General features: G+C 28.7%; 2 protein-coding genes across 3 annotated transcripts in view; both read right to left on the bottom strand.

Annotated features, from left to right (window-relative positions):
* The window catches only part of LOC119680468 (peptidoglycan-recognition protein LB-like), a 350,438-nt gene that overhangs the window by 17,654 nt on the left and 309,238 nt on the right, over window positions 1-23,546 (bottom strand). The gene's annotated exons all lie outside the window — the stretch shown is intronic.
* On the bottom strand, window positions 21,678-22,245 carry LOC119680469 (peptidoglycan-recognition protein SC2-like). The gene has a single exon (XM_038093291.1). It carries the CDS (start codon window positions 22,084-22,086, stop codon window positions 21,709-21,711), a length of 378 nt encoding a protein of 125 aa, XP_037949219.1. The 5' UTR covers window positions 22,087-22,245; the 3' UTR covers window positions 21,678-21,708.

Raw genomic sequence — 23,546 nt, 5'->3', positions numbered from 1 at the left:
TTTTCTCAAGCACAGTCGATATGTTATATAAAAATCTGTATACATGTGAAAATTCCTAATATCCTAATGCATGGTACGTTGAGTAATAATCTCAACGTTTGGGATTGATGCTTTTGCATAATATCAATTCTTAAACGGCGTTCTTTAGTTTACACAGGTTTTATTGTGGTTTTGTATATAAGAGATATTTAATCGGTTTCAATGTTAAAATATTTACGTTTTGTTTAAGTATGCATTCTACAGTTGAGGTTTATGTCAAGATATATGCCAAGTTATTTTATTATGCTACTTTTGGCTATAACAATTTCAATAAAAATGTTTATAATTAATTAAATTGATTTAAAGAATTTAAAGAATAAAACTGCATGCTAGAACTTAGAATTTACTTCTAATGAATTAAATGTTTTGAATGAAATATTAACCTTTCACCTATAAAAAATATATCTGAAATAACAAGTCAGAACGAGTCTTTACACTATAACAATATTTAATTTAGTGTTATATACTCGCAATTATTATTTTTTTATTATTTCCTTATCCCGTTTTCTCAGCCATTATGTTAATTGTTTAGATAAACTGTAATTATTTCCTTTTTTAATATCCGTTTCCTTTTATCGTACCACAAATGCTTTAAATTCTGCACCACAGCTACTGGTAAATTACTACATCCACGAACTTCAATCAAGATTGTAGTATTTTTTCCAGAATCAAGAGACAAGTAAATAAAATAAGCAGCAACACAAACATGTTTTGTGGACGACAACATTTATTCTGCAGAAGAAAGCAGTTAACGAAGCAAGGATATCACCTTTAGCAAAATTAACATTATGTCTGTAGCAGTAGCTGAAGCTGAAGCTGAAGCAGAAGCAGGAGCAGGAGCAGTTCTCGTACAAAGTAAGTGTGAAGGGCTTTTATCAACGTCCTTGTTTGGATTGCAAAAAGCGTGATTATTGCACCATTAACACTACTTTACGATATCCTGTGCAAATGATGCGATAATGTTAATTCCACTAAGTGATTTAAGCGGTTGAACCAAAATGTCAATCGATATGTTTTTCGTTGCAGTAATTAGTTTCACCGATTTGGTTTCGGTAATTGTAGCCAAAATATTTACTTAACACTATGGTTTTGCTTTGTGAATCCAGAGTCAGTAAAATTGTTTCAAACATTCTATAAATTTTAGTTTAAATGTGGTTCGACTAGAGAGACTAATGGAAATGTTGAAAGTGATATAATGATTCGGTTGTCACTTTTATGAAGTTTAAATCAGTAATATATAAATCACATAATTAGATATTTTTTATTGTGTGTTGATGGGTTTATAGTAAATTCCTGACAAGAGAATTATAAGCAAATCGTAAAATTATATTAAAAAACTTAAATATTTAAATTAAATAATACAAGCAAAATGGATTGAAAGAGAGACAATCTTCAATTATCTCTCGAATGGAATGATCCTTTGTATCTACTGTCGAAAAAGCTTTCGAATTATTGAACATAATGCCACATAGAATTCGCAATGTAAGAAACAAATATCAGAAAAAATTATAGGCATATTTATAGCATATAGGTAATGTATGCTGACACAAGTAACAATATCATAGTAACAATATCAATAACCCAAAAACATCATGAGAAGAGTTAGACAAGGCTGCATCTGCTCTTCATTACTACGATAGGTGACAATTTAAGCGAGGTTAGTCGTTCAGTGAAAGGCATAGTGTGGAAAGTTTTCCTCAGATTAGAAGACCTTGATTATGCTGACAATTTATACCTTTTAAGCAGTTCATTCAACGATATGCAAAACAAACTAAATGCGATTCATTCTTTAATACACGAGTTAATTAAATTTATAATAATTCCCGCCCATTTACTTTAGATAGCAGCGCAATCCAGGATTTTATGTCTTTCAATTACCTGGACTGCACCAGAATGTCAAGGATATAGATGTCAAAGTCAGCAAAACTTTGGGTTAATTAAGAACAGTATAGTCATCACATCAAATTTCAAGATCAACAAAAATGGAAATCTACTTATTGTGTTTGAAATCTATGACGCGCTATGAAGCAACACTTCTGAAATAAAAAAGCTTCAAAGTTTCAATAACAAACACCTACTGATAATCTGCAAAGTATGCTGGCATAATACAATAAGCAACGAAACGCTCTGGTAACTTTGTAGTCAAAAAGAAATTAAATACTTTATAATGAGAAGACACTAGAGATGGATAAGGGCACGTTTCGAAAAAAACCCATTTAAACGAAAACCAGAGACACCACGTAATAAATAGTGAAGGTCGGTGATAGCAGAGCTTGAGTCTACAGAACGGAACTGGACACAATTAAAAACATTATCTCTAAATAAAATAAGACATCGTAATTAGATTGAGACCATATGCTCTCAAGTAGAGTGAACAAAGGAGAAAAAATCACTGGAATAGAATTAAGAAGTCAACATAGCCCTTCATTCCTAAAATTTCTCTGGTTGATAATAAATAAATAAATCTAAATATGGTATTTGTTGGGATGATTATCTATTATGCTGAATTGTTAATACGCTCTTAACTTTATGTCGGCGTGGGTGTCAAATTACCTCAACACATAATTGAAATAAATATATATCTTTCTTATCAAGAGGTTTTTCGAAAAGTAGTGAACTACAACAACAAAAATTCATTTTAAATTATTTTAGTTAATTGACGTTTTGGCTGACCATACAGTTGTTTCAACATTAGCCGCGTATGGACCGCGGGCTGTGCTTTGGACAGCCCTGGACTAGATCATCAATATGTATCTGCAAAAAGGTAGAAAGTCTATTTGCAGTTACAATAGGATATAGGATGCAACATCGTCAGCATACGAGGATAACAAATTGGGTTATAGATAATGTTTAAATAGAATATTTTTCAAGAAATTATTTTATTGTCACCATATCTGCTAAGGGTCTCTCATTACTGAGATCATTATTCTTATTCTCATCATTCATTCCTGATATTTTAATGTTTTTTAGAAGAATACTTACAGTTGAATGAAGTTGATTATATGTTTATAAAGAACACGAAAGAATAGTGAGCAATAATGCAAATGCAAAAGCTGTATATAAATAAAAAAAACAACAAATTTGCAACCGCAACGATGTTGTTTTCTGCATAAAAATTCAATTTATTTTCGAAGCGAGTAACTTCTTAATAAGTAAATTTTCCAAGTCTGTTTTAATTAATATAATTAACAATGTGAAGGATTTTTTATAAATAACAGTGAAGCTTTACAAGTGTCCCATGTTTAGTCTACTATATGGTGGGTTATACAAAACATACGAGTATACATAACGAATTATAAGTAATTGATTGAAATCTAATAATAACAAAAATTGTCGGATATAGTATGAGTCCTTGATTTCTTTTATGTTGTTTCTTAAAAACAAATTTTCTAAGTAAATCAAATATTTAGTGAACTTATTTCGAACAATTTACTAAATTAAAGCTTTTTCCACTTTGTTGCTACTAAACTGATATCAAATTAAATAAAAACTAAAAGGAACAATATAGCATGAAAGTAAAAACTCTGGAAAAGCGTGTATTTTTCGCTTTCCCTGCCACTTGATTATGTTAATGAAATTCATGAAAGTCGTCTGCCCAATTTTGCTGTGCAGCATAACAAAGACAATAAAATAATTCTCAAAGTAAATTGCCAACTCGAAGAATATATTTTTATAACAAACTGCGAATGTACGAGAAGAAAAAGAAATCAGGGCTAAAAAAAAATTAAGAGAAATGAAATAAAATAAAAATGTAAAAATGTAAAAATGTAAAAAAAGATGCTCGGAAAAAATAAATGAAAAACCAGAGACGCCAAATTTTACGAGCCATGTCGACCGGCAAATGGTAAGCGCGGAAACGGAAACAACAGAAATGCTTCCTTTCACTAAAATTTCGTTCGTTTTAAGAATGAAAGGAAGTGATTGCCAAAAGATGGCGATTGCGGATGACACTGTTTACCAATCTAATAGACGAAATGTGTCAAAAGCTTTGTTATAAAATTACCACAAAAAGTAACAAGAAAAAAGGTATTATGTAAAGTAAGAATCTATAATATCTATATGTATGTATGAATGTATATATAAACATACATACTTATACTAACACTTACTATGAAGACCATGAAAAAAAGCAAATATAAATGAAATACAAATATTGAGAACTAAGTGCGTAAATATTTTATTAAATCACACAATCTCAAGCGAAAAAAAAAAACTAAAAATTTAAAATAAACAAACGAGATAATTATTGTGAGTCATTGCTGAGATCTCAAGTGATAGGTCAAGAGTGGGAAGATTATACTTTTCATTATTTTCTATTTTTTGTTTTTTAAATAAAAAAAATACTCGCAACTAAACTTTTATTTACTAAAATGTGTAATACAGGGGAAGAACTAAAGATTATTTATTAAACAAAAAATATTTGTTTTGTTTAATAAAAACATATAAAAAATATTATTTATTTCCGATTACAATGAAAAAAAAAATATGCAAAGTTGTTTATTTATTGAAAGTGAAAATAATATTACAAAAAAGTTTATTATTATTTAGTAATAAATTAATAAATAATAAATTTTTCTAAAAATGTTATAGTTTTGAAGAAAAATATATAGTATAAGTACATGGAATGCAATTGTTAAACGTATAAAGCCAGTATTTATCTTATATTATTCTATAATGCTAATATATTTTATTTTGTATTATTTTTAACATAATTTGAACATTTTAGTCAATTGACAAATCTAACAACATAGTAATAACAGAATTGTTATTATGTTGAGACTAGTTGAGTCAGTACACTTTACTCTCAGTTAAGCGCGAGGTTTCTTCATAACCCCTATCTACGCCTTGACTGTATTATTTTTTATTACTTCATCACACTAAGCGAAAATTGACCTCAGATAGGCATACCTCTCCGAGGAACCTGTAACCATACTGAGATTCGATAACGCGGTGTTAGTATATCTGCCAGATTCGTAAATAATTTCAGGACTGTATTTTTTATGTATTTTTTGATCGGATCAATTTTAAGGTCCTTGTGGATGTCAATGTACTGTGGTACCATGAAAAGTCTTTTCAGAGCCTGGCGTTGTGTATGAAATACATTCTTAATTTGCTATAAATTTTAATCAAAATGGCAACTGCTTGTGTTGTGTAAAATATCAACTATAAAATATCCCACACCTCTTTAATTTCAACGAAAGTTGAAATTATCCCATATTGCAGGACATACCTACACTAGATAAAAAAAGGGACGGACATTTCGCACTGCATTTCACAGAATACGTAGGTGTTAGCGTTATTTACATCAAATATTGGTGTATTATGTTACATCATATCATACTAACATTAGGTTTAAATATATTGAGAGAATACACACTGCGACTTTGAGATCTATAGTGTTCCATTCATGGACTTAGAATATATCTCCAAATCTAACTTCTTCTATTAATTATAATTTTGAACCTAAATTTTCTTCTTTAAAGAATCACAGTATCAAAATTATTTTACTGCCAACAGCTGTTAAGGTTGACTAGAATATCACTACCAAAACTCAAAAATCCAGAACTTATTCCTTGTTACCTTTCAAATAGGACACTTAGTTGATTAGTTCACAATCGCTTTAGCGGATTGTAACTTCGTGATAGAAAGTCTGAAATATCAAAATATTTCCCTCACACTTTCCCTTGAGGAAGTATATCATTTTACTAATATCACTTCTACTACATTACAAATATCTTAGAAAAATCATTACAGATTTATAGGAGGAAATCTTTTTCTTACTAAAATAGATCATGTAAAATATATCTGGTAAGTCATGCCGACTCATTGAATTAGTAGGTGCCCCCAATAAAAGCGTTTAAGCGCAACTTAAACTTCTTAAGCTACTATTTTATATTATGGTTTCTTGAAAGATAATTTACAGAAGTCTTTTATTTCTCATTTGTTCTCTACTTTACAATATACTGGACTAGAACTTTTATAAGATTATAAGAAATAAAAAGACAAAAACAACTCAAAAACAGAATATTCGATGTAAAAATTTAGATATATGTATGAACTAAAAGCAGCATCTTATGTTACCAATGAGTTATTAATGAGCATACTATTTACCCGATACATAATGCCGATAAGGGGACTGAAACATACTAAGAAAATCTAAACATAACTAAAGCATATACAATTTATATATGTCATTTTGAACGCAGTTTCTAGACATCAATTTATATAATATCTCTGTGACCTTATATTCATTTTAGGTTCAAGAATATATATACGTTTGTGGAACATTTTTTTAACATCTTTAATTATATAATGGATATATAATATATAATCACAACTTCTTATAACTTGTTATATAAGTTTATAGCTTTATTGTCAATTTTTTTTAAGGAATTAAAATTGGATCTGCTTATTAAGTAGTAGTTTTTTTTTCTTCACTTCCCAAATTGACAATTTAGCTTACAAATATGGCAAGTACAGATAGGCAAAGGCTAAGCAATAATAAATATAAATTCCTATATTTTACTAACTTACAACTATTAAATTGTAAAAGCAAAAAGTAAAATAAAATATTAATTTCATTTTTTCTTACAAATAATAATTACTAACATTTTGCAGGGAGTGTAAAATGTAAAACTGACTATCGAGAAAGTTTTTACTTTGAATGATAAGAAAAATCTTCAGTTACAATTCTTTTTTTAAATTTGGTCATTTTCTGTTAAATATTTTTTACTTATTTTATTGCTTTTCACTGGAGTTGAGTTTTTATTCGTGCTTAAATTGTCGAAGTGGAAAATGTGATTTTTTTGTACTTTCCCTTTTTAAAATATTGTTTTTGCTATAAAATCTCAAAAAAATACATTTTGCTAGATTTGTGCAGAGAGAAAAACCAATAACGACTGCAGCGGCTTAGTATAAATTCTGAGCTATTTTATTTGATAAAGGTCAGAAACGTAATTGTGGTCCTAAGTAATTGAAGGCAGCTCTACTAAAGTAGTGGGATTTAAAAAATAAGTAAAATATATAAGAGAAAAAATAAATTTATAAAAATTTTAATAATCATAAGAAAATATTGCAAAATTAAATAAAAAAGATGATATAAAAAAATAAACAAAGCTTACATTAAAATTTTGAATTAAAAAATTTGATAATTACATTAAAATAAATAATTAATCAAAAAGAAATAAGTAATTAAAAATAAATAATTAATTCAAAGTAAATAATTAATGAAAAAAAAGTACTTAATGAATAATAAATAATTAATGTAAAATAAAAAACTAAGTATTTAAACATAAATTAATAGTTAAGTGGCTTAAAAAAATCATAAATTGAAATAAAAAAACAACAAAATAAGAACTTAAAAAGTTCTTAACAAAACTTAAATTAAAATATAAAAAATTTAGAAAACAAATTTAAAGTGATTAAAATATTTACTAAAATGTATTTCACACAAAATATACAAAAAGTTTTCATCATTTTAATATTAAGCATTGCAAGTAAGATAAAAGTTTTATTACTAAACATATATACACAGATATTTAAATAAACCCTACAGATATATAACCTTTTTAAATGCTATTACATTTTTTTAAAACAAGAGACATAACCTATAATGGGGTGTATTCTACAAAAAAAACTAAGCATACTATACTGTATTTTTTACAACTTAGGAAAGAACTAAATATCTACATACAGATAATAACATGATATTAGATATAGATCACATGGATACAAATTTCAAACTTGGCAGAAACTATTATTTTTCTGGTTTTATATTTATTTATTTTTTTTTACTATAGACTTGTTTTTTGAATATGTGAAATAAACAGATTATCAACCAGACCATAACATATTTTCATATGTTATGGAGACTTAGATTTTTAATAAGTTATCCATCTAAGTGCGGCATCTGTAAGAAAAGATTTTACAGCCTAAAAAATCTTCTTACAGACGCCGCACATGAACATTTTATTCCGATATTGTTTAGGCTACTCCAGATGATTTCTGTTTCCGAAGTGTCCCGATTTTGCAATGAATTTAAGCAAAATCGCCTGTTATAAGCAACTTCTTCTTCTATACTTCTTCTATAAGCTATATCGACATAAAGTTTAATGGAAAAACTTAAGTAAAAGAAGCGACTTTATTTAAATCCATTAACAAATCAGCTCGTTCTGATTTAATAACTACTTTTTAAAAGTAACGAACTATATTCTGAAGTAATCACTTAACACAAAATATTTGTTGTTGTTGTTGTTGTTGTTAGGATTTGAGTTATGTTAGTGCTATTGCGCACTTTTACTCTATTGTCGCTGGGGGGCTTATCCCTGCCCCACACTAAACTTTAACTATACTAGAATCATTATCTTTCATTTATTTTCTAACTGATGACGGACCGTAGATCAGCATATCTTCCTGTGCGTCATGAAGTGGACTTAAGGTTTGTTAGAACGGACTATCAACTTTTGTGAATAATTTTAGAAATAAAAACTGATTTGTGTTACCTATTTACATAAAATGTGTTTTATATCTAGACAAATAAGTATTATTAACTTGTAAACAAGTAGTTAAGTGTTATATTTTTGTATAGAATAAAATAAAAATTGTGTAAATGATAATCTCACTTAACACATGATAGAATATTTTAATCTCTTGTTTAAAATTTAGTAAAACTGTTTATTATACAAATGCATTATACTATGTATTCTTCCCCGTACCATTAACCCGATATCTTGTACTGCATCATAAAAATGTATCCTCCTCATCTATGTTTTCCTGTGGTAGCAATTTATATTTCATACCAATTTAATATTAAGAATTAAATCGATTTTCGATTTTAGTTGCATACTTTTGGGCGACAAAAAATTATTTTTTGTTTTTGAAAAAGTTTTATCCGATAACGAAAAGCGCAGTGCAAAAAGTTACTCAAAATATCTGTTCTTACTAAAAATCCGAGGTCAAATGGCTGTATCCAGAAAGTCAATATCTTGCTTATCTATAGCTTTGAATAATAATTAATCTTTACAAGTAAAAGCATCAAGTAATATAATATAAGTAACATAATATAAAACATCAATTGTTTATTTTATTAGAAAATGCTATATAGAGGTACACTTTTTTTAATTGAAACTTTAATTTTCAGAATATTTCGTAAATACTATAATATAAGATGGTCACAACTAGTCTTAAGTTTCTGGATGCCCCATTCTTTAACACACTCAGCAAAATCTTCAGCATTAGCATTTACCAGACTTTCGCCTTTATAAATGCCTCTGGTTACTTCTAGTTTGACTTTTCCTTTTCTATACATTATTACGAAGATTTGTAGATTCAAAACGTCTTTCTTAGCTAATTGAGAAGGATTCGTTCTTCCCTTCATCACAACTAACTAACATAATATAATATGTCAATACTACATTTTATTGCCTTTTTTATTTACTTAGTCTTAGATATAGACCTGCAAAAGAATTAAAAAATCATCTGTGTAAAGACAACCTATCAGTTTGAAAACCATCATATATGTATCAGTGTTTTCAAACTTAAATGAAATTGGACTTATAAGTTAACTGAACCTGTTAAATTGAGACTTCTATTAACGCAGTCGAATTTGAACATTTTAGCGGATAATTCGAATTTTGCTTATTTATTTAAGCTCAACACTTGACAATGTAAACAGTTTCAGTCATTCAAGTAATTATTCTGCATACAGTGAACTTTAACCATGAAATCTGATTTAAAATATATTTTGATTTTAAAATTCATATTTTTCATACCAATATTTAATGTATTAGTACAATAACCCACCCCATATGATAAAGTATTTAAGAATTTTAACTAAAAATTTCAATTTAAGAATGTAAGAATGTAAAAATGTAAAAATGAAGGTGCTTAAAAATGGACACATTCGAGTTTCAGATATACAAGCATTCTACTACATTCTACCGGTATTCATTAATTTTATCCAAAATATCTACCGCATCCATTTAACTGTCAAAAACTTCAACATGCTTATCAAGGGTCTATCAATTGCAAACCACAATACCAAACGCTTAAAAAGACCGCACGTAAATCAGCCTTAAAAGCGCAAAAACACTAAAAGCCAAGCACGTACTATACATTGGCAGATATAAACAACAAACAGACAGAGATGCGAGGAGCAATTTCCATAAAAATGAATATCGCGCACAATTTCATCAAATGTCAAACCAAATTCATCAATCTTACCAAAAAAAAGAAAAAAAATTTTTTTCCTTCCGGTTTAAGAGGAAATGCAAATATGTGTTTTAAAGAAAAAGCCAAGCTAAATTAAAACCCACACTTGCACGCATCCTGCCACATTCAAACTTCTGCCAACATAAATTGCAGCAAAGTGAATTTTTAATTCAAGTCCTGAGCAGTCAAACGCACTAAACTAAATGCATTTCAAATGCAAACATTTTACAATTTTTAGGAAAAATGAATCCAAAATAAAAAGAAAAACAAACAACAGAGAAAATCTTATCTTTCATTACTTTTTTCTACTTTTTCCTAATTTTTCTCTTCTTTTTTGTTGTATCTGCAGCACAACCGGCAATACATGCCGCACCAGCAACAAAAACCACAAAGACACACAACAAATTGTTATGGACACCACGTTCTGGTTGGCAGGCTGCACCGGCACGTTACATCACCCCAATTAATAGTGGTGCCAATGGTGGCAACGGCGTGCCCTTTGTGATCATTCATCATACCGCCACTCCGGAGTGCCACAGCAACGTAACCTGTGCTTCGATATTGCGTGCGATGCAACGTACGCATCAGCAAGATCACGGCTGGGACGACATTGGTTACAATTTTCTAATCGGAGGTGGTGGGAGCAAGGATATAGGCGGTGGAAAGTACGCAAATGAGTTTGCTGAGATTTATGAGGGACGTGGTTTTAATGTCTCTGGTGCACATGCTGCACCATACAATCAACGCAGTGTGGGCATTGCATTAATTGGAAATTGGTCAGGTAAGTTGCTTAGCTTGTGCTGGCACGCAAACTATGGTGAACTATGTGAACTACGTGAACTATGTGAACTGTGGTCGTGTATGTGGTAAATTTTGTTGTGATTTGTTTGTATGTTTGTATGTTTGGATGTAATAGGATAAGAAAACAACTTGGCCAAATAATTAATATCTTTCCGAAAGAACTGTTTGGTTTGGTTTGGTGCTGTGCTGCGGTTGATGGAGTTGAAAGAAAGATGTCCCATGTTTAGGCATATAAGATTAATTGTTCGGCCAACAGTTGTGTGGATGAGGAATTCCATATTGAAATTTTAGTAGAAAAATAATACTGTGAAGAATTAAAAAAAAAAATTGTTAAAAATGAAAAATAAAATAGTAATACTTAGGACAGTTTCAGTTCCAAAATCTTTTTAATTTTTATTCAAACGAATTTTTGGACTGTTTTGGATACCGACAAATATTCTTCATCAGTGGTCGTGGAAGTCACTTAGTGGGTCAATTATGTGTATATAATTTTAAGACTGCTAGTATCAAAAATTGAACCGTATGAAATTTCAAATATGGACTGATGTGTTAGTAAAATAATATACATTTATTTTATGGTACTTAAATTTTCAGTTAAGACATACATTTGTTGAGTACTCATAAGCAAGCCAAGCACTCGAGTTATAGAAGTTCGAGTTATAGAAGTTCGCGTTATGGAAGTTTGATAGCTTAGTATTAATTTTCACAGTTTACTAATTGAAATCTTATTTTAAATCATTTATCTTGTTAATATGCAATTTGTTTTGAAGAAGTTTATTCTTAATTTAATTTTCGCAGTGAAATTTTTAAGAACTTTTATACATATCTGGTTTTAAATGGCCTCATATACTTTGCTATAATGGTGATTTCTTTAGCATACACGTCTATTAATTCGATTAATTTTATAGTTCTGGCAGTTTAATCTGAAAATTCTGGTAATACCAAATTTAACTATTACAGAAAAAAAATTAAATTTATTAACAAAGTACATATATTGTTTTATAAGATTTTTTACAAAATCTAAATTTCGCTTCATCATTTAACGCAGCAAAAACTTTCATTAAATTGCTTTTTAATTAAAAATCCCATACTGTACAGTGTGAGAGCATGAACATTATGAGCATTTTATGGTTTAAACGTAAAACAAAAAATATTAATTAAATTTCAATTAACAATTTACGCAATTTCTGCATAAAAAGTTAATAAAGCAGAAATTTTCAACTTAAATTGAAAGTCATCACTTTTCTTCAGTTTCTTGGTACCTCTCAGCTCAGCTCAGCTCATATATACATCCACAGCAGAAATTTTGCAACTTTTTATGTAATTTTTCCCTATAAGTTACCATTTTGCTGCACATTTACAACTTTTCCTTATGCAAATTCTTTTCTGAAAATTTCTTTTTCCTTTTTGCAGATGTACTTCCTACACGCAACATGCTGGATAAGTTGAAGCAACTCATATCCTTTGGCACAGAAATGGGCTACATACAAGGCAATTACACATTGCATGGTCATCGACAAGTGAAGGCAACGCTGTGTCCTGGTACGCATCTTTTCGACGAAATAAAACAATGGCCTCATTTTAAGGCCACCTTCAGGAACAGTTGAGTGGAGCGAAGCTATCGAGGAATGATTCCAGAGGAATGATACTCGTACAACCAAAATTACAAAATAAATTATATTTAAGGAAAAATTTCTTTCAAATTTAAAAAAATGAGTAATTTTTTGGTTCCCTTTTAAAATATGTGTGTGTGGTAGTATGTGTATGTGTGCTTATTTATAATTGTGCTGAGTGTGTGCGTTAATTGTGATTCCCTACAGCACTACAAAGAGATATTTAAACTATTTGTGTACCAAACATTGCCAGAAGCGTTTTCGTAATTATCTTATAAATATATTCACATATTGTCAATAATTTAATAAAAATTTAAATAAAAAATCAAAACGAAAATTAAATTATGATTTTAAAAGAGATTTTTCAAACAGTAGTGAACTATAACAACAAATATTCATTTTATATTATTTTAATTAAATAAATTTTTGGATGACAATACAGTTATTTCGAGTATTGCCAAATATCAATCAACAGTGTTCTTGGGTATTATTTTTTGTATTTAATTATTCTAAAACAATCTTTGTAAAAATGCAAGTAACAAGGGTTGAAATCGTGCCCTGCCAAATTTGAAGCCCAGAGTCAGCGCACCTTAACCACTGACCCAAAGCCAGTACATTTTTATGGAGTTTTGTTAATTGGCTGTGATAGTTTTATTAACAAATTCACTTGCTGTGTTTATATTAGAACGAATCATATATAATGATTTCATTAATGTGTTGATTATATTATTTCAGAATGGCTTTTTGATAAATTCTTAATTTAAAAAATTTTAAAGCTTTATTTTAATTTAATTCAGTTTTAAATTTTCGCAAAGTTAAACAAATTTCAACCAAAAGTCAAGGTTTCAATTTTATTTATGACATGGCAGGAAATTGCCAAAGGATTCGGGTTATGTAAATATTAGAAATACAGTACACTGGAGTGTTTACGTACACATAAGCACAGAAAAAAATTTTTATGGCTGCAGATTTTCTACGTATATAACATAAACACGTCAAGCCAAATTGTGTGTATCGTCATAAAATGCGTTCCACTGCTTTATTTTTTATGAATTTCACTTTTATCTTGAGTGCTGCACATGATACACAGTAGCACTTTTATTGAATATTTTTGGATTTTGCTGTGATATGCCTATTCAAATTTGTTTTAGTCCCAGGCTGCTTCAAACCACTTCAAAATTTATTAACAAAATTTGACGTGAAATAAATTTTTCAAAATTCATGTTTAACTAGATTTCAAGTGTTTAAATATTTAATTTTTACAAAAATAACTTAATAAAAAAATTTAGTTATGCGCGTAGTACACTTATTCTATGCATGATGAAAGTTAGGCGTACAAAAATAATTGTAGTCATCAATATTGCACATATTAAATATGTATAACATAGTAGAGTATAAAGGTAGATAAAGTGGGAACAGAGTGATCCATCTCATTAAGACAGAAAGTGTTTTTGAATTCACATCTCTTGGTTTTTTGAAAAAATAATTAAATGTTTTCAAAGACCGAGTTCATGGTAAAAGTATGTTTTGAATTAAAAAGATTCTAGAATTAATAAATACTGTAATTAGAGATAGTTAATATATAAATAAATGTACAAATAATAATAACAAAAGGTGTATGCCTTTTTCATAGAAGTCTTTGCCCTTGTTGACAAAAAATTGAGACAGTCTATTTTCACAAACGAATTTTTAACTAGAAAAATCGCAAAAAATTGAGACAGTCTATTTTCACAAACCTCTCTTGAAGCGATTTTTTAACTAGAAAAATCATTTGCCATGGACAGAAACAGATGGTAATCACTTGATGCCAAGTCCGGACTATAAGACAGATGCATAAGAACATCCCATCAGCTTTTAACGAATCATCGATGTCAATATCGATGTGCGTGGCTTAGTGTTAATCTTATGGCACACAATTCCTCTGCTATTGGCCAAAGGTGACCGTTTCTGAGCGATTGTTTCCTTCAGGCGGCCCAATTGTTGACAGCACAATTCCGAGTTAAGAGATATGCCGTGAGGCAACAGGAGCAGCTTATATTAGATGATTCCATACCAATCCCACCAAGCACACAGCAAAACCTTCAGTCGCTTCACCGCCTTTCGACCACGACCGTTTTCGCTTGATGTTGACGTAAGTGATCAATACTCACTTTTCATCACCAGTCACCAACCGCTTCAGAAATGGGTCGATTTTGTTGCGATTCAGCAACGATTCGCAGATCGAAATTTAGTTCATCAGATTTTTCTGTGTTAACTCATTTGACACCCATACCCGTTGTACCATTCAAATGGTTTCATATGGTCCCGATTTTTGTGCAATCTTTAGCTTTTGGGCAATGGAAACAATGCTTATATGATGGACTTGACAATTTTCATAACTTTATCAACATTTTCGACAATTGGTCTTCCAGTCCGTAATGCACTATAGTATTTCACATCGAAATTACCGAAACAGAATCGACGAAAACAAACAATACTCATATTTTCAGCTGCTTGACGTGCGTTTTTAGCTTTATTAGGAAAACTGTAAATATGACACACACTCAAACAATACTGAGACAACCAATTACCAAACTGTCAAAAGATTTTTAGAACGAAATTCTAGTACGAAATCTTTTTTACACTATCTAGCGTAACCTAATCGAACTTATACAACACGGTATACAGGTAACTAAAGTTATATATTTGAAAAATAATGGGTTTCTTTTTACTACACCTAATATAAATGAATAAATAAATGAATAAGATGCATTTTTCTTGAAGAATAATTAGTATAATTAACAGAAGTAACGAAGGAAAGTCAATTTTATGTCATGTGATATATATCATGTGAGTACCAATTTTGGTACTCACAGTTCTGGATGCGACTGTGATGGAAAGGTTGGACCAAGTCATGCTAGACTATTGCCAGAGGATGAATGAAACTGAGGTCATCGACATTCCCACTGCTTTAGAACAGTGAACTCAAAACTGTGACAGCTCAAGTATGGCTTGATAAGTACTACCCGGAATCTGCCCCAACGAGTCAAAAAAGTGGTTTGCTGCTTTTATGCGGCCATACAAATGCCGATTATGCCGAACACGATGCTCGCCAAAAAGAGGTAGCGATAACGGAAAATAATTCTGATTAAGCATAAAATGAATGAACCTCTGATAGTTGACCAAAATCTTTTCTCATAATGCGTAACTTTATTTTGAAATACCGAATATTTTTAGTATGTTATGAGAAGAGGGTACATACTTCCTATGTGCCCATACTTCTATCGAATTAGAAGAGCTAGAGAGAAAAAATCACTTACGATGCCATGAGTTCAATATCAGCAAGTGTTTTACTGGTTTGTTACAAGTATAACAGAAAAAAATAATGGCAGGCCATTATGTGACTTCTATGTACCTCAACTAGCAATTTTTCGCCGTTTTGCTACCACATTCCTCGCAAGAACCCCTAATACAAAAGATTATAGACTAAATTCATCCCGTCGAATTTAAATAATTTAAAAGGTCTTTCGTCTTTACCGATAAACTGTCTGATAAAATATCGAAAAAGTATTTTCCTAAAAACCTATTTCTTCTGGACGCAAAAGCCGAGCATTCACATAGAAATACTTTATGATTTCTTCTTCCTGTCTGATAAAATATCAAAGAAGTATTTTTCTAAAAATCTATTTCTTCTTGACACAAAAGCCGAGCATTCACATAGAAATATTTTATGGTTTCTTCTTCCTGTTAGTTTCCACAACTTCTACAATGAGTATTATGAAAAATGCGCAGTTTCTGTATTGGGTTTCTATACTCCAATGGCCAGAAACTACTGCAAGACTTACTTACAGTAGTCACGCGATTTCTTTTGATGAGTTGCCAGGATATAGTTTTATTATAGGTGAGCCATGTTAACCTTGAAGTTGCACATGACTTAAGTGTCTTCCACCTGTAATTGGCAAGTAATTGTAATTGGAAAGTGGAGGTAATGCGAGGGACGCATCCAGGAAAGCACCAAAGTAGGCTAAACTGTTAGCTTTCTCGTACCCTTCAATGTTCCTATGTTCAGGAACTCAGATGAAGGTAATGTCAGCTAACCGGTTACGCTCGTCGATTGCTTAACTATCATTGATTTTGTGATGAAAGTTTTAAAGACTTTAAATGATATCTGGCTCTTAATAAAAATGGCAACCCTACATCTGTTCTTGATATGAATTGCAATGATATGAATTGCAAACCGTTGCCTAATTAGATAACCTAAGAGAATTGTTTCTGCGTACAGATCCATGCTTCTACCCCGCAATTCATGTTCGATCCATCCATATAGATTGAGGTGTCGAAATTTACTTCAAAGTTTTTTCTTTGTTTTTAATTCGTTACTTAAATATTTCCTGAAAATTTCTCTGAAAGCATACACACTAATTCATATAATCTGATGCCATCCTATACAGACAGTCTGGAACTGTACCTAGAATCCGACTATGCCTATTTGTTCATTCTGAACAGACGCCTGTTGCTTTCAGCAAAAATTAATAAAGTAATATTATAGGTTTTTCTTTTCAACTTTCCCTCTACAAGAAAATACATTAATATTTAGTTGTTAAATTGTATATATAATTATAAAATAAATAAATTGAAGCAATAAATTGAGTATAACGTTGAGTGCCCATTGGCCATTTATTGAATAAATTTAGTAGAAAATATTTAATTTAAATTAAGTTTATTTCCCAAAAAATTTATTTTATATGGATTTGGTGGATAAGGAAAAAAAATGAAGTACATCAAGTGTTAGTTCTTTTATCTTTAAATTTTAAATGTAGTTTTTTGTTATTTTCTTTTCCCAAACCTCTTGAGATTTTGAGCAAATAAAATTTTCCTCATAAAAAATATCTGAATCATTTTTAATTTTAACCCCATTTTTTTATCAATTTCAAGATATCAACACAGAAGAAGAAAGTCATCATTCAATTTATCTTACTGGAAGCTGCTGAGCTTCCCCCAGTTAAAAATCCATCAAAAATCTTGAAAGTTCATACCATAGAATTTCCAACATCAATTTTTGCTAACTAATTTTTAAACTGAAAAATATGTATCTTTCATAAAAATTAAGTCAACAATGACGTCAACGTGATTTGAGTGATGTGAATGACTGCGCTAAGGTAAGAAAAAACGTATCTGCTGAAAAGATGATGTTTTTGTTTGTTGTTGGCATTGCACTTAAGTTGATTGTTATCAGAATTTGTGTTAAAAGTGCAAATAAAATTGATCGAAAATCAACACCAACACCAGCGACAAATCATCAAATAAAAATCACCAAGAAACACGTGTTGCACATCAGCCTTAAAGAAAAAATCGTAGTCGTAGATACTTTTCGAGTAGAAGTGGAAGCGTTCAATATGTCAATAACAAAATGTAATGAATATGTTAAAATAATTGATTGAATGAAAGTATGTTGTATAAAAAGGTATATAAAAAAGTATATAAAAAAGTATATATACAAGTAACTATGTAGGTGTATAATAAATTCCACGAAAGCAACTTGAAGTGATTTGATTTGATTAGCTGTGAGCTATAAAATTTAATGAAGGAATGTGCATTTTCAGTAGAAAGTCCCCCGCAAAACGATTACCAATCAATTACAAAATAGAGAGAAAAAAATACTGAAACGTGCAAAGGACATCTGAATTTTTCTTAACAATGAAAACAAAATGAAAAAGGATTATTTTATTGAATAAATACGAATTTATAAGCTTTTCTTTGGTATTATAAAATGATACAATGAGATGGAATAGAACCTACGAATACTAGTTTTCCTTGGAAAAATCAAAGCATATCAAAATGATAAGCTTAACTTATCAAGTACAAAAATAAAATTGTTAAAATTGTTATTTTAAATTTATTAATCAAATTAAGAGGTCGTGAAATAAAATGTATCACAATATTCCAAAATTTCCAAAAGCCACTAATATTGTAAGTTTTAGAATATCAAGTAAAACTAACAGATGAAATCATAACTAAGTCGTTATGCCGCGTACATACTTACAGTAAGATTACCTTTCTTTCTTATATTTTGAAAGTCATCCCGACTCTTTGATAGGTTCTATAATTTTTTTGTGTTACGATTAACGGTAAAAATTTTTTTCTCTCTCACAAGTAACCATGATTCTTAAATAGGTTCCTTAAATTTTTTCAATAAGATGTTAACAAGGGTGGATAGATTCTTCTAGTTGTAAGAGCAAGACAGCAAGACTCATCTATTCCTGCATGATATGGACTTGTTCATTATTTGAGCATATTTTATTCCAATTGAACCAGATAAATTTGACGATTTTGCAGATTGTTTTTATTCCATCCTTCATAGGTTTGTCTGGTGTATTTCTCAAGTAAATTTAACTGCTTTAAGAACGTCAAAGTTATACTTTTACTAAGAAATGCATACCATGTTAAGGCAGCACTATTCACGAGTTTTTTAAAATATAATCCTGTGCTATCATCCAGATAACGACGTGCATACGGCGCTGTTGTGCTATCTTATTTAAAAGATAGCATTTATTTTTATTTTTAAAAGATAAGATAAAATATAAAATAAAAGATAAGATACGATATAAGATAAAATATAAGATAAAATATAAAAGATAGGACCAAAGATAAGACAAAATATAAGATACAAGATAAAATATAAGATAAAAGATAAGACAAAAGATATGATAAGATATGGGATAAAACATAAAATAAAAAATAAGATAAAGGATAAGATAAAATATAAGATAAGATAAAAAATAAAAGATAAGATAAAAGCTAAGATAAAAGATAAGATAAAACATAAGATAAAAGATAATATAAAAAATAAGATAAGAGTTAAGATATAAGACAGGATAAAAGATAAGATAAGAGTTAAGATATAAGATAGGATAATAGATAAGATAAAAGATAAAATAAAATATAAGATAAAATATAAGATAAAAGATAAGATAAATGATAAAATTAAAAATAAGATAAACAGATAAAATAAAGTAAAACATATCTGTGTACTACATGTTAATAGTAAAAATTTATAAATACTATAAAATTGTCACAAACTCCACAATTCTTAAACTTTTTGTATAAAAAAAATTTTTCAAACATTTGTTATGATAAGTAAGAAGATATATTTTTATAAACTTATTTGTAGTTTTAATTGATATGCCAGTAAAACTATATAATAGGGAATCATCAAAATATTACAATGTTATAAGTTCAACAGCAATGCACAGGTACTTCGGTATAATAACTTGATGGGATTTTAACGTTCAAGAGAAAACCTTTCATCAAGCGAACATATTTAAGTGCAGAGTAGAAAAAAACGCAAAGTAATTGAAAACTAAGTAACAGCTCAGAATACCTTTCGAAAGTGTTTCTATTAAATTATGGCATAACTACTGTATACACAACTACTATATTTTATTATGCGTAACACAAATACTGTAATATTTTTACACCGCATGCCCCACTTAATAAACTTGCAACAATATTCCCGCAGAAAACAGTGGCACATGCATTAACGCATGCAAAGTTGCAAGCGATGCATGCATGAATGCAGCGAAAATAAAAGCAAATTGCAATAACATAAAATGCAACCATCAACTATCGACCGACCATGAGGAACTTAGCATATGCCACACCTTATGCAAACAAAGTACACGAATCACAAATTATATGCAACATTGTAGCAAATAAGTCAAGTGGTAACTTTTTCCCAGAAGCGCAAAGAAGTGCAACATTGCGAAACCATCAAGAGCATCGCGATGTAAAGGTGCTAAGCTCTGAGTACATAAAGACATTGATGACGAAAATGGAAAATTTGGAGGAAAAAAAGGGAAACGTAGCAGTCTACTTATGTCAAGTGACTTGTAAGAATGCACAGAACACGACATCGCATATTGCCACTCACGAACGTAGCACAAAACTTATATCCTTTGGCAGTGCTCTGCAGGAACGCCATCATAATGGCTGACGTAAGTGGCATATGTGTCATATGGCGCACGTGTCGCACGCACCTTAACCCATGAAGACTATCAACACAAATACGTAAATGCGATAAGTTAAAGTTTCAAAATATTGAAATTGATTCTATTTTATTTTTAATATTTTTATTTTTCTTGTGGGAATTTTAGTTTGTTTTCGTAGAAAACTTGAGGCGATAAGAGACATCGAAATTGTGAGGAAAATAACGTAACATAAGTGTGGCACGAGATATAAATGGAATTCGGAAAAGCAAACATAAGATTTTATATTTTTCCACCTGAAGCGTGAACAATAATTAATCACATATAGAATATATACACATATAAACGAAGAATATGGAATTCTAGATAAATGTTTTGTTTAGCTGATGGTGCTTTATGTGATATCATTGTAACGCTACAAACTGCAATAAACAATCGACAAAAAACAAAAGATCATATTATGAGTTTTGTTTTGGATACTCTTTTTATTTTTATTTATATTGTTTTCATTTTATTTATTTATTTTATTTATTTATTTTATTTATTTATATTTAAAACAAAACATTCAAAATTCCATATTTTGTGTTTTTCAATGTCAAACATAATTTCCTTTTCTATTTCATGTCTTTAGTAAGAACCACAAAAAATTTTTCTTCCCTGCTATGTGAAGAAATGAATATGCCGCCTGTTTTACGAGTACAGCAACACAAATTGAATGTAAAAACCGAATAAACAGCAGGAATCAAACTAAAACGTTGTGTGATTATGGTAGCTCAGGAAAAGTATTACCACAATTACATAAGTGTTATACCAAAAATATCGAATAAATACAGCTTCATATAAAACTTAACAGAAGTGAATTGAAGAAAATTTCTCTCATTGAATGTGCAGAAGCGGTAAAATAAAATATTTACCAAATAAAATTTAAACATAAATAGAACAAGATCCAAAAAATAAAACCAACAAAATTTGACTCTATACTTCGAGTATTATAAAAATTAAATTCTTAAATAGATTTTTTGTGATACAAGGAATTATTAATATATTTCAATTATGCTCTTTATAATATTTTTATTTAAAACTTATGCCTTCCAGTTAGCCCAGGTCTTGATTTCATTGTACAAGTTGTTACCGGGACATTCGGTGGAACCAACTTGACGATGTCCATAAACAGTGTAGCTAGATGATACATAGCCTTTGCTGACCAAATAAGCAATCAATTCCTTAGCCTTGGCGATTTGAGTGGCGGTAGGTTTATAGTTATTATAGTCACCAATGAACATAATGCCATAAGATTTGCTATTCCAGTTGGTAGCGTGTGCACCCATAACACCAGCACCGCGGCCCTCATAAATGTTACCATCAGCACCAATACCGTAGTTGTAACCAATATCGGCCCAACCTAAGGAATCCATGTGGTATGATTGCATGTTACGCATTTGTTGTTTGCAGGTATCCATGGTGCTGCAGTAAGCGCCAGCTGAGTGGTGGATGACTACATAGCTTAAACCAGTGGCAAGATAGGATTTTGAAGTAGCAGCACGTCCACCCCATTCAGACTTACTGATGATGGTGATACCAAAAATGCCATTGGCACCTTACAAAAAAATTATAATTAATTAAAAAATTATAATTAGTTAAAAAATTAGTTAGTTCTTGAACTTTTAAACACACATTAATTTAAAAATTAACTTAATTTATATATACAAAATAAATATAAAATTAATATATTTTTTTAATAAAATTTTTATATGACATTATCAGCACTACTAAGTACTATTTATTTATATTTGTAATATTATTTTTTTACTTCATATTTAAAATGTATTAATATATGTTAATGTTTCAAATATTCATATACTTTTATAAATACATTCATTATTTATATTAAATTTTAACTGTTACGTTTATTGTACTTTTCCTTCATACCACATTGAATAAATTATTTCTGTTCATTATTTTATTATTTTTTTTTATTGTTTTCATTTATTTTTGTTATTTTAATTTTAATATTCTTTAATTGTATTATTTTTTTAAAATTTTTTTTATTTTTATTTTCTTTATTTTTTATTTTTATTTTCATCTTTTTATTTTTGTTTCATTTTATTTTTATTTTCTTTAATTTTTTTATTTTTATTTTCTTTAATTTTTTTTATTTTTATTTTCTTTAATTTTTTTTATTTTTATTTTATTTATTTTTTTTTATTTTTATTTTCTTTGATTTTCTTTAATTTTTTTAATTTTTTTTATTTATTTTGTTTAATTTTTTTTATTTTTATTTTATTTATTTTTTTTATTTTTATTTTATTTATTTTTTTTATTTTTATTTTATTTATTTTTTTTTATTTTTATATTCTTTAATTTTTTTAATTTTTTTTATTTATTTTCTTTAATTTTTTTTATTTATTTTCTTTAATTTTTTTTTTATTTTTATTTTCTTTAATTTTTTTTTTGTTTTTATTTTCTTTAATTTTTTTATTTTTATTTATATTTTTTTTTATTCATTTTATCTATTTGAATTTTTTTAATATAACTATAGGTCACAAGTTTATTAATCGTTTACCTTTTTATTTATGTAATATAAAAGTTATTATTTAGTTTACTTTTTTATTATAATTATTTTTTTTCTTAAATCTTTTTTATTTTTTTATTTTTATTTTTTTTATTTTTATTTTGTTTTTATTTTTATTTTGTTTTTAATATTTTTTATTTTTATTATTTTTTATTTTTATTATTTTTTATTTTTATTATTCTTTTTTATTATATTCTATTTTTATTATTCTTTTTTATTAAATCCTATTTTTATTTTTTTATTTTTATTTTTTTTTATGTTTATTTTTTATTAGTTTAATTTTTTTTTTATTTTTTTTATTTTTGGTCATTTTTATTTTTTATTTTTATTTTTTTTTTATTTTTATTT

Source organism: Teleopsis dalmanni, chromosome 2 (assembly GCF_002237135.1).
Source record: "Teleopsis dalmanni isolate 2A chromosome 2, ASM223713v2, whole genome shotgun sequence".
In the NCBI taxonomy this organism is placed as follows: domain Eukaryota; kingdom Metazoa; phylum Arthropoda; class Insecta; order Diptera; family Diopsidae; genus Teleopsis; species Teleopsis dalmanni.
This window is presented reverse-complemented; position numbering and strand designations above follow the sequence as displayed.

What these genes read in the sequence shown, in the direction of transcription:
- LOC119680469 (XM_038093291.1), bottom strand. Translation starts at nt 22,086, where the DNA reads ATGGATACCTGCAAACAACAAATGCGTAACATGCAATCATACCACATG.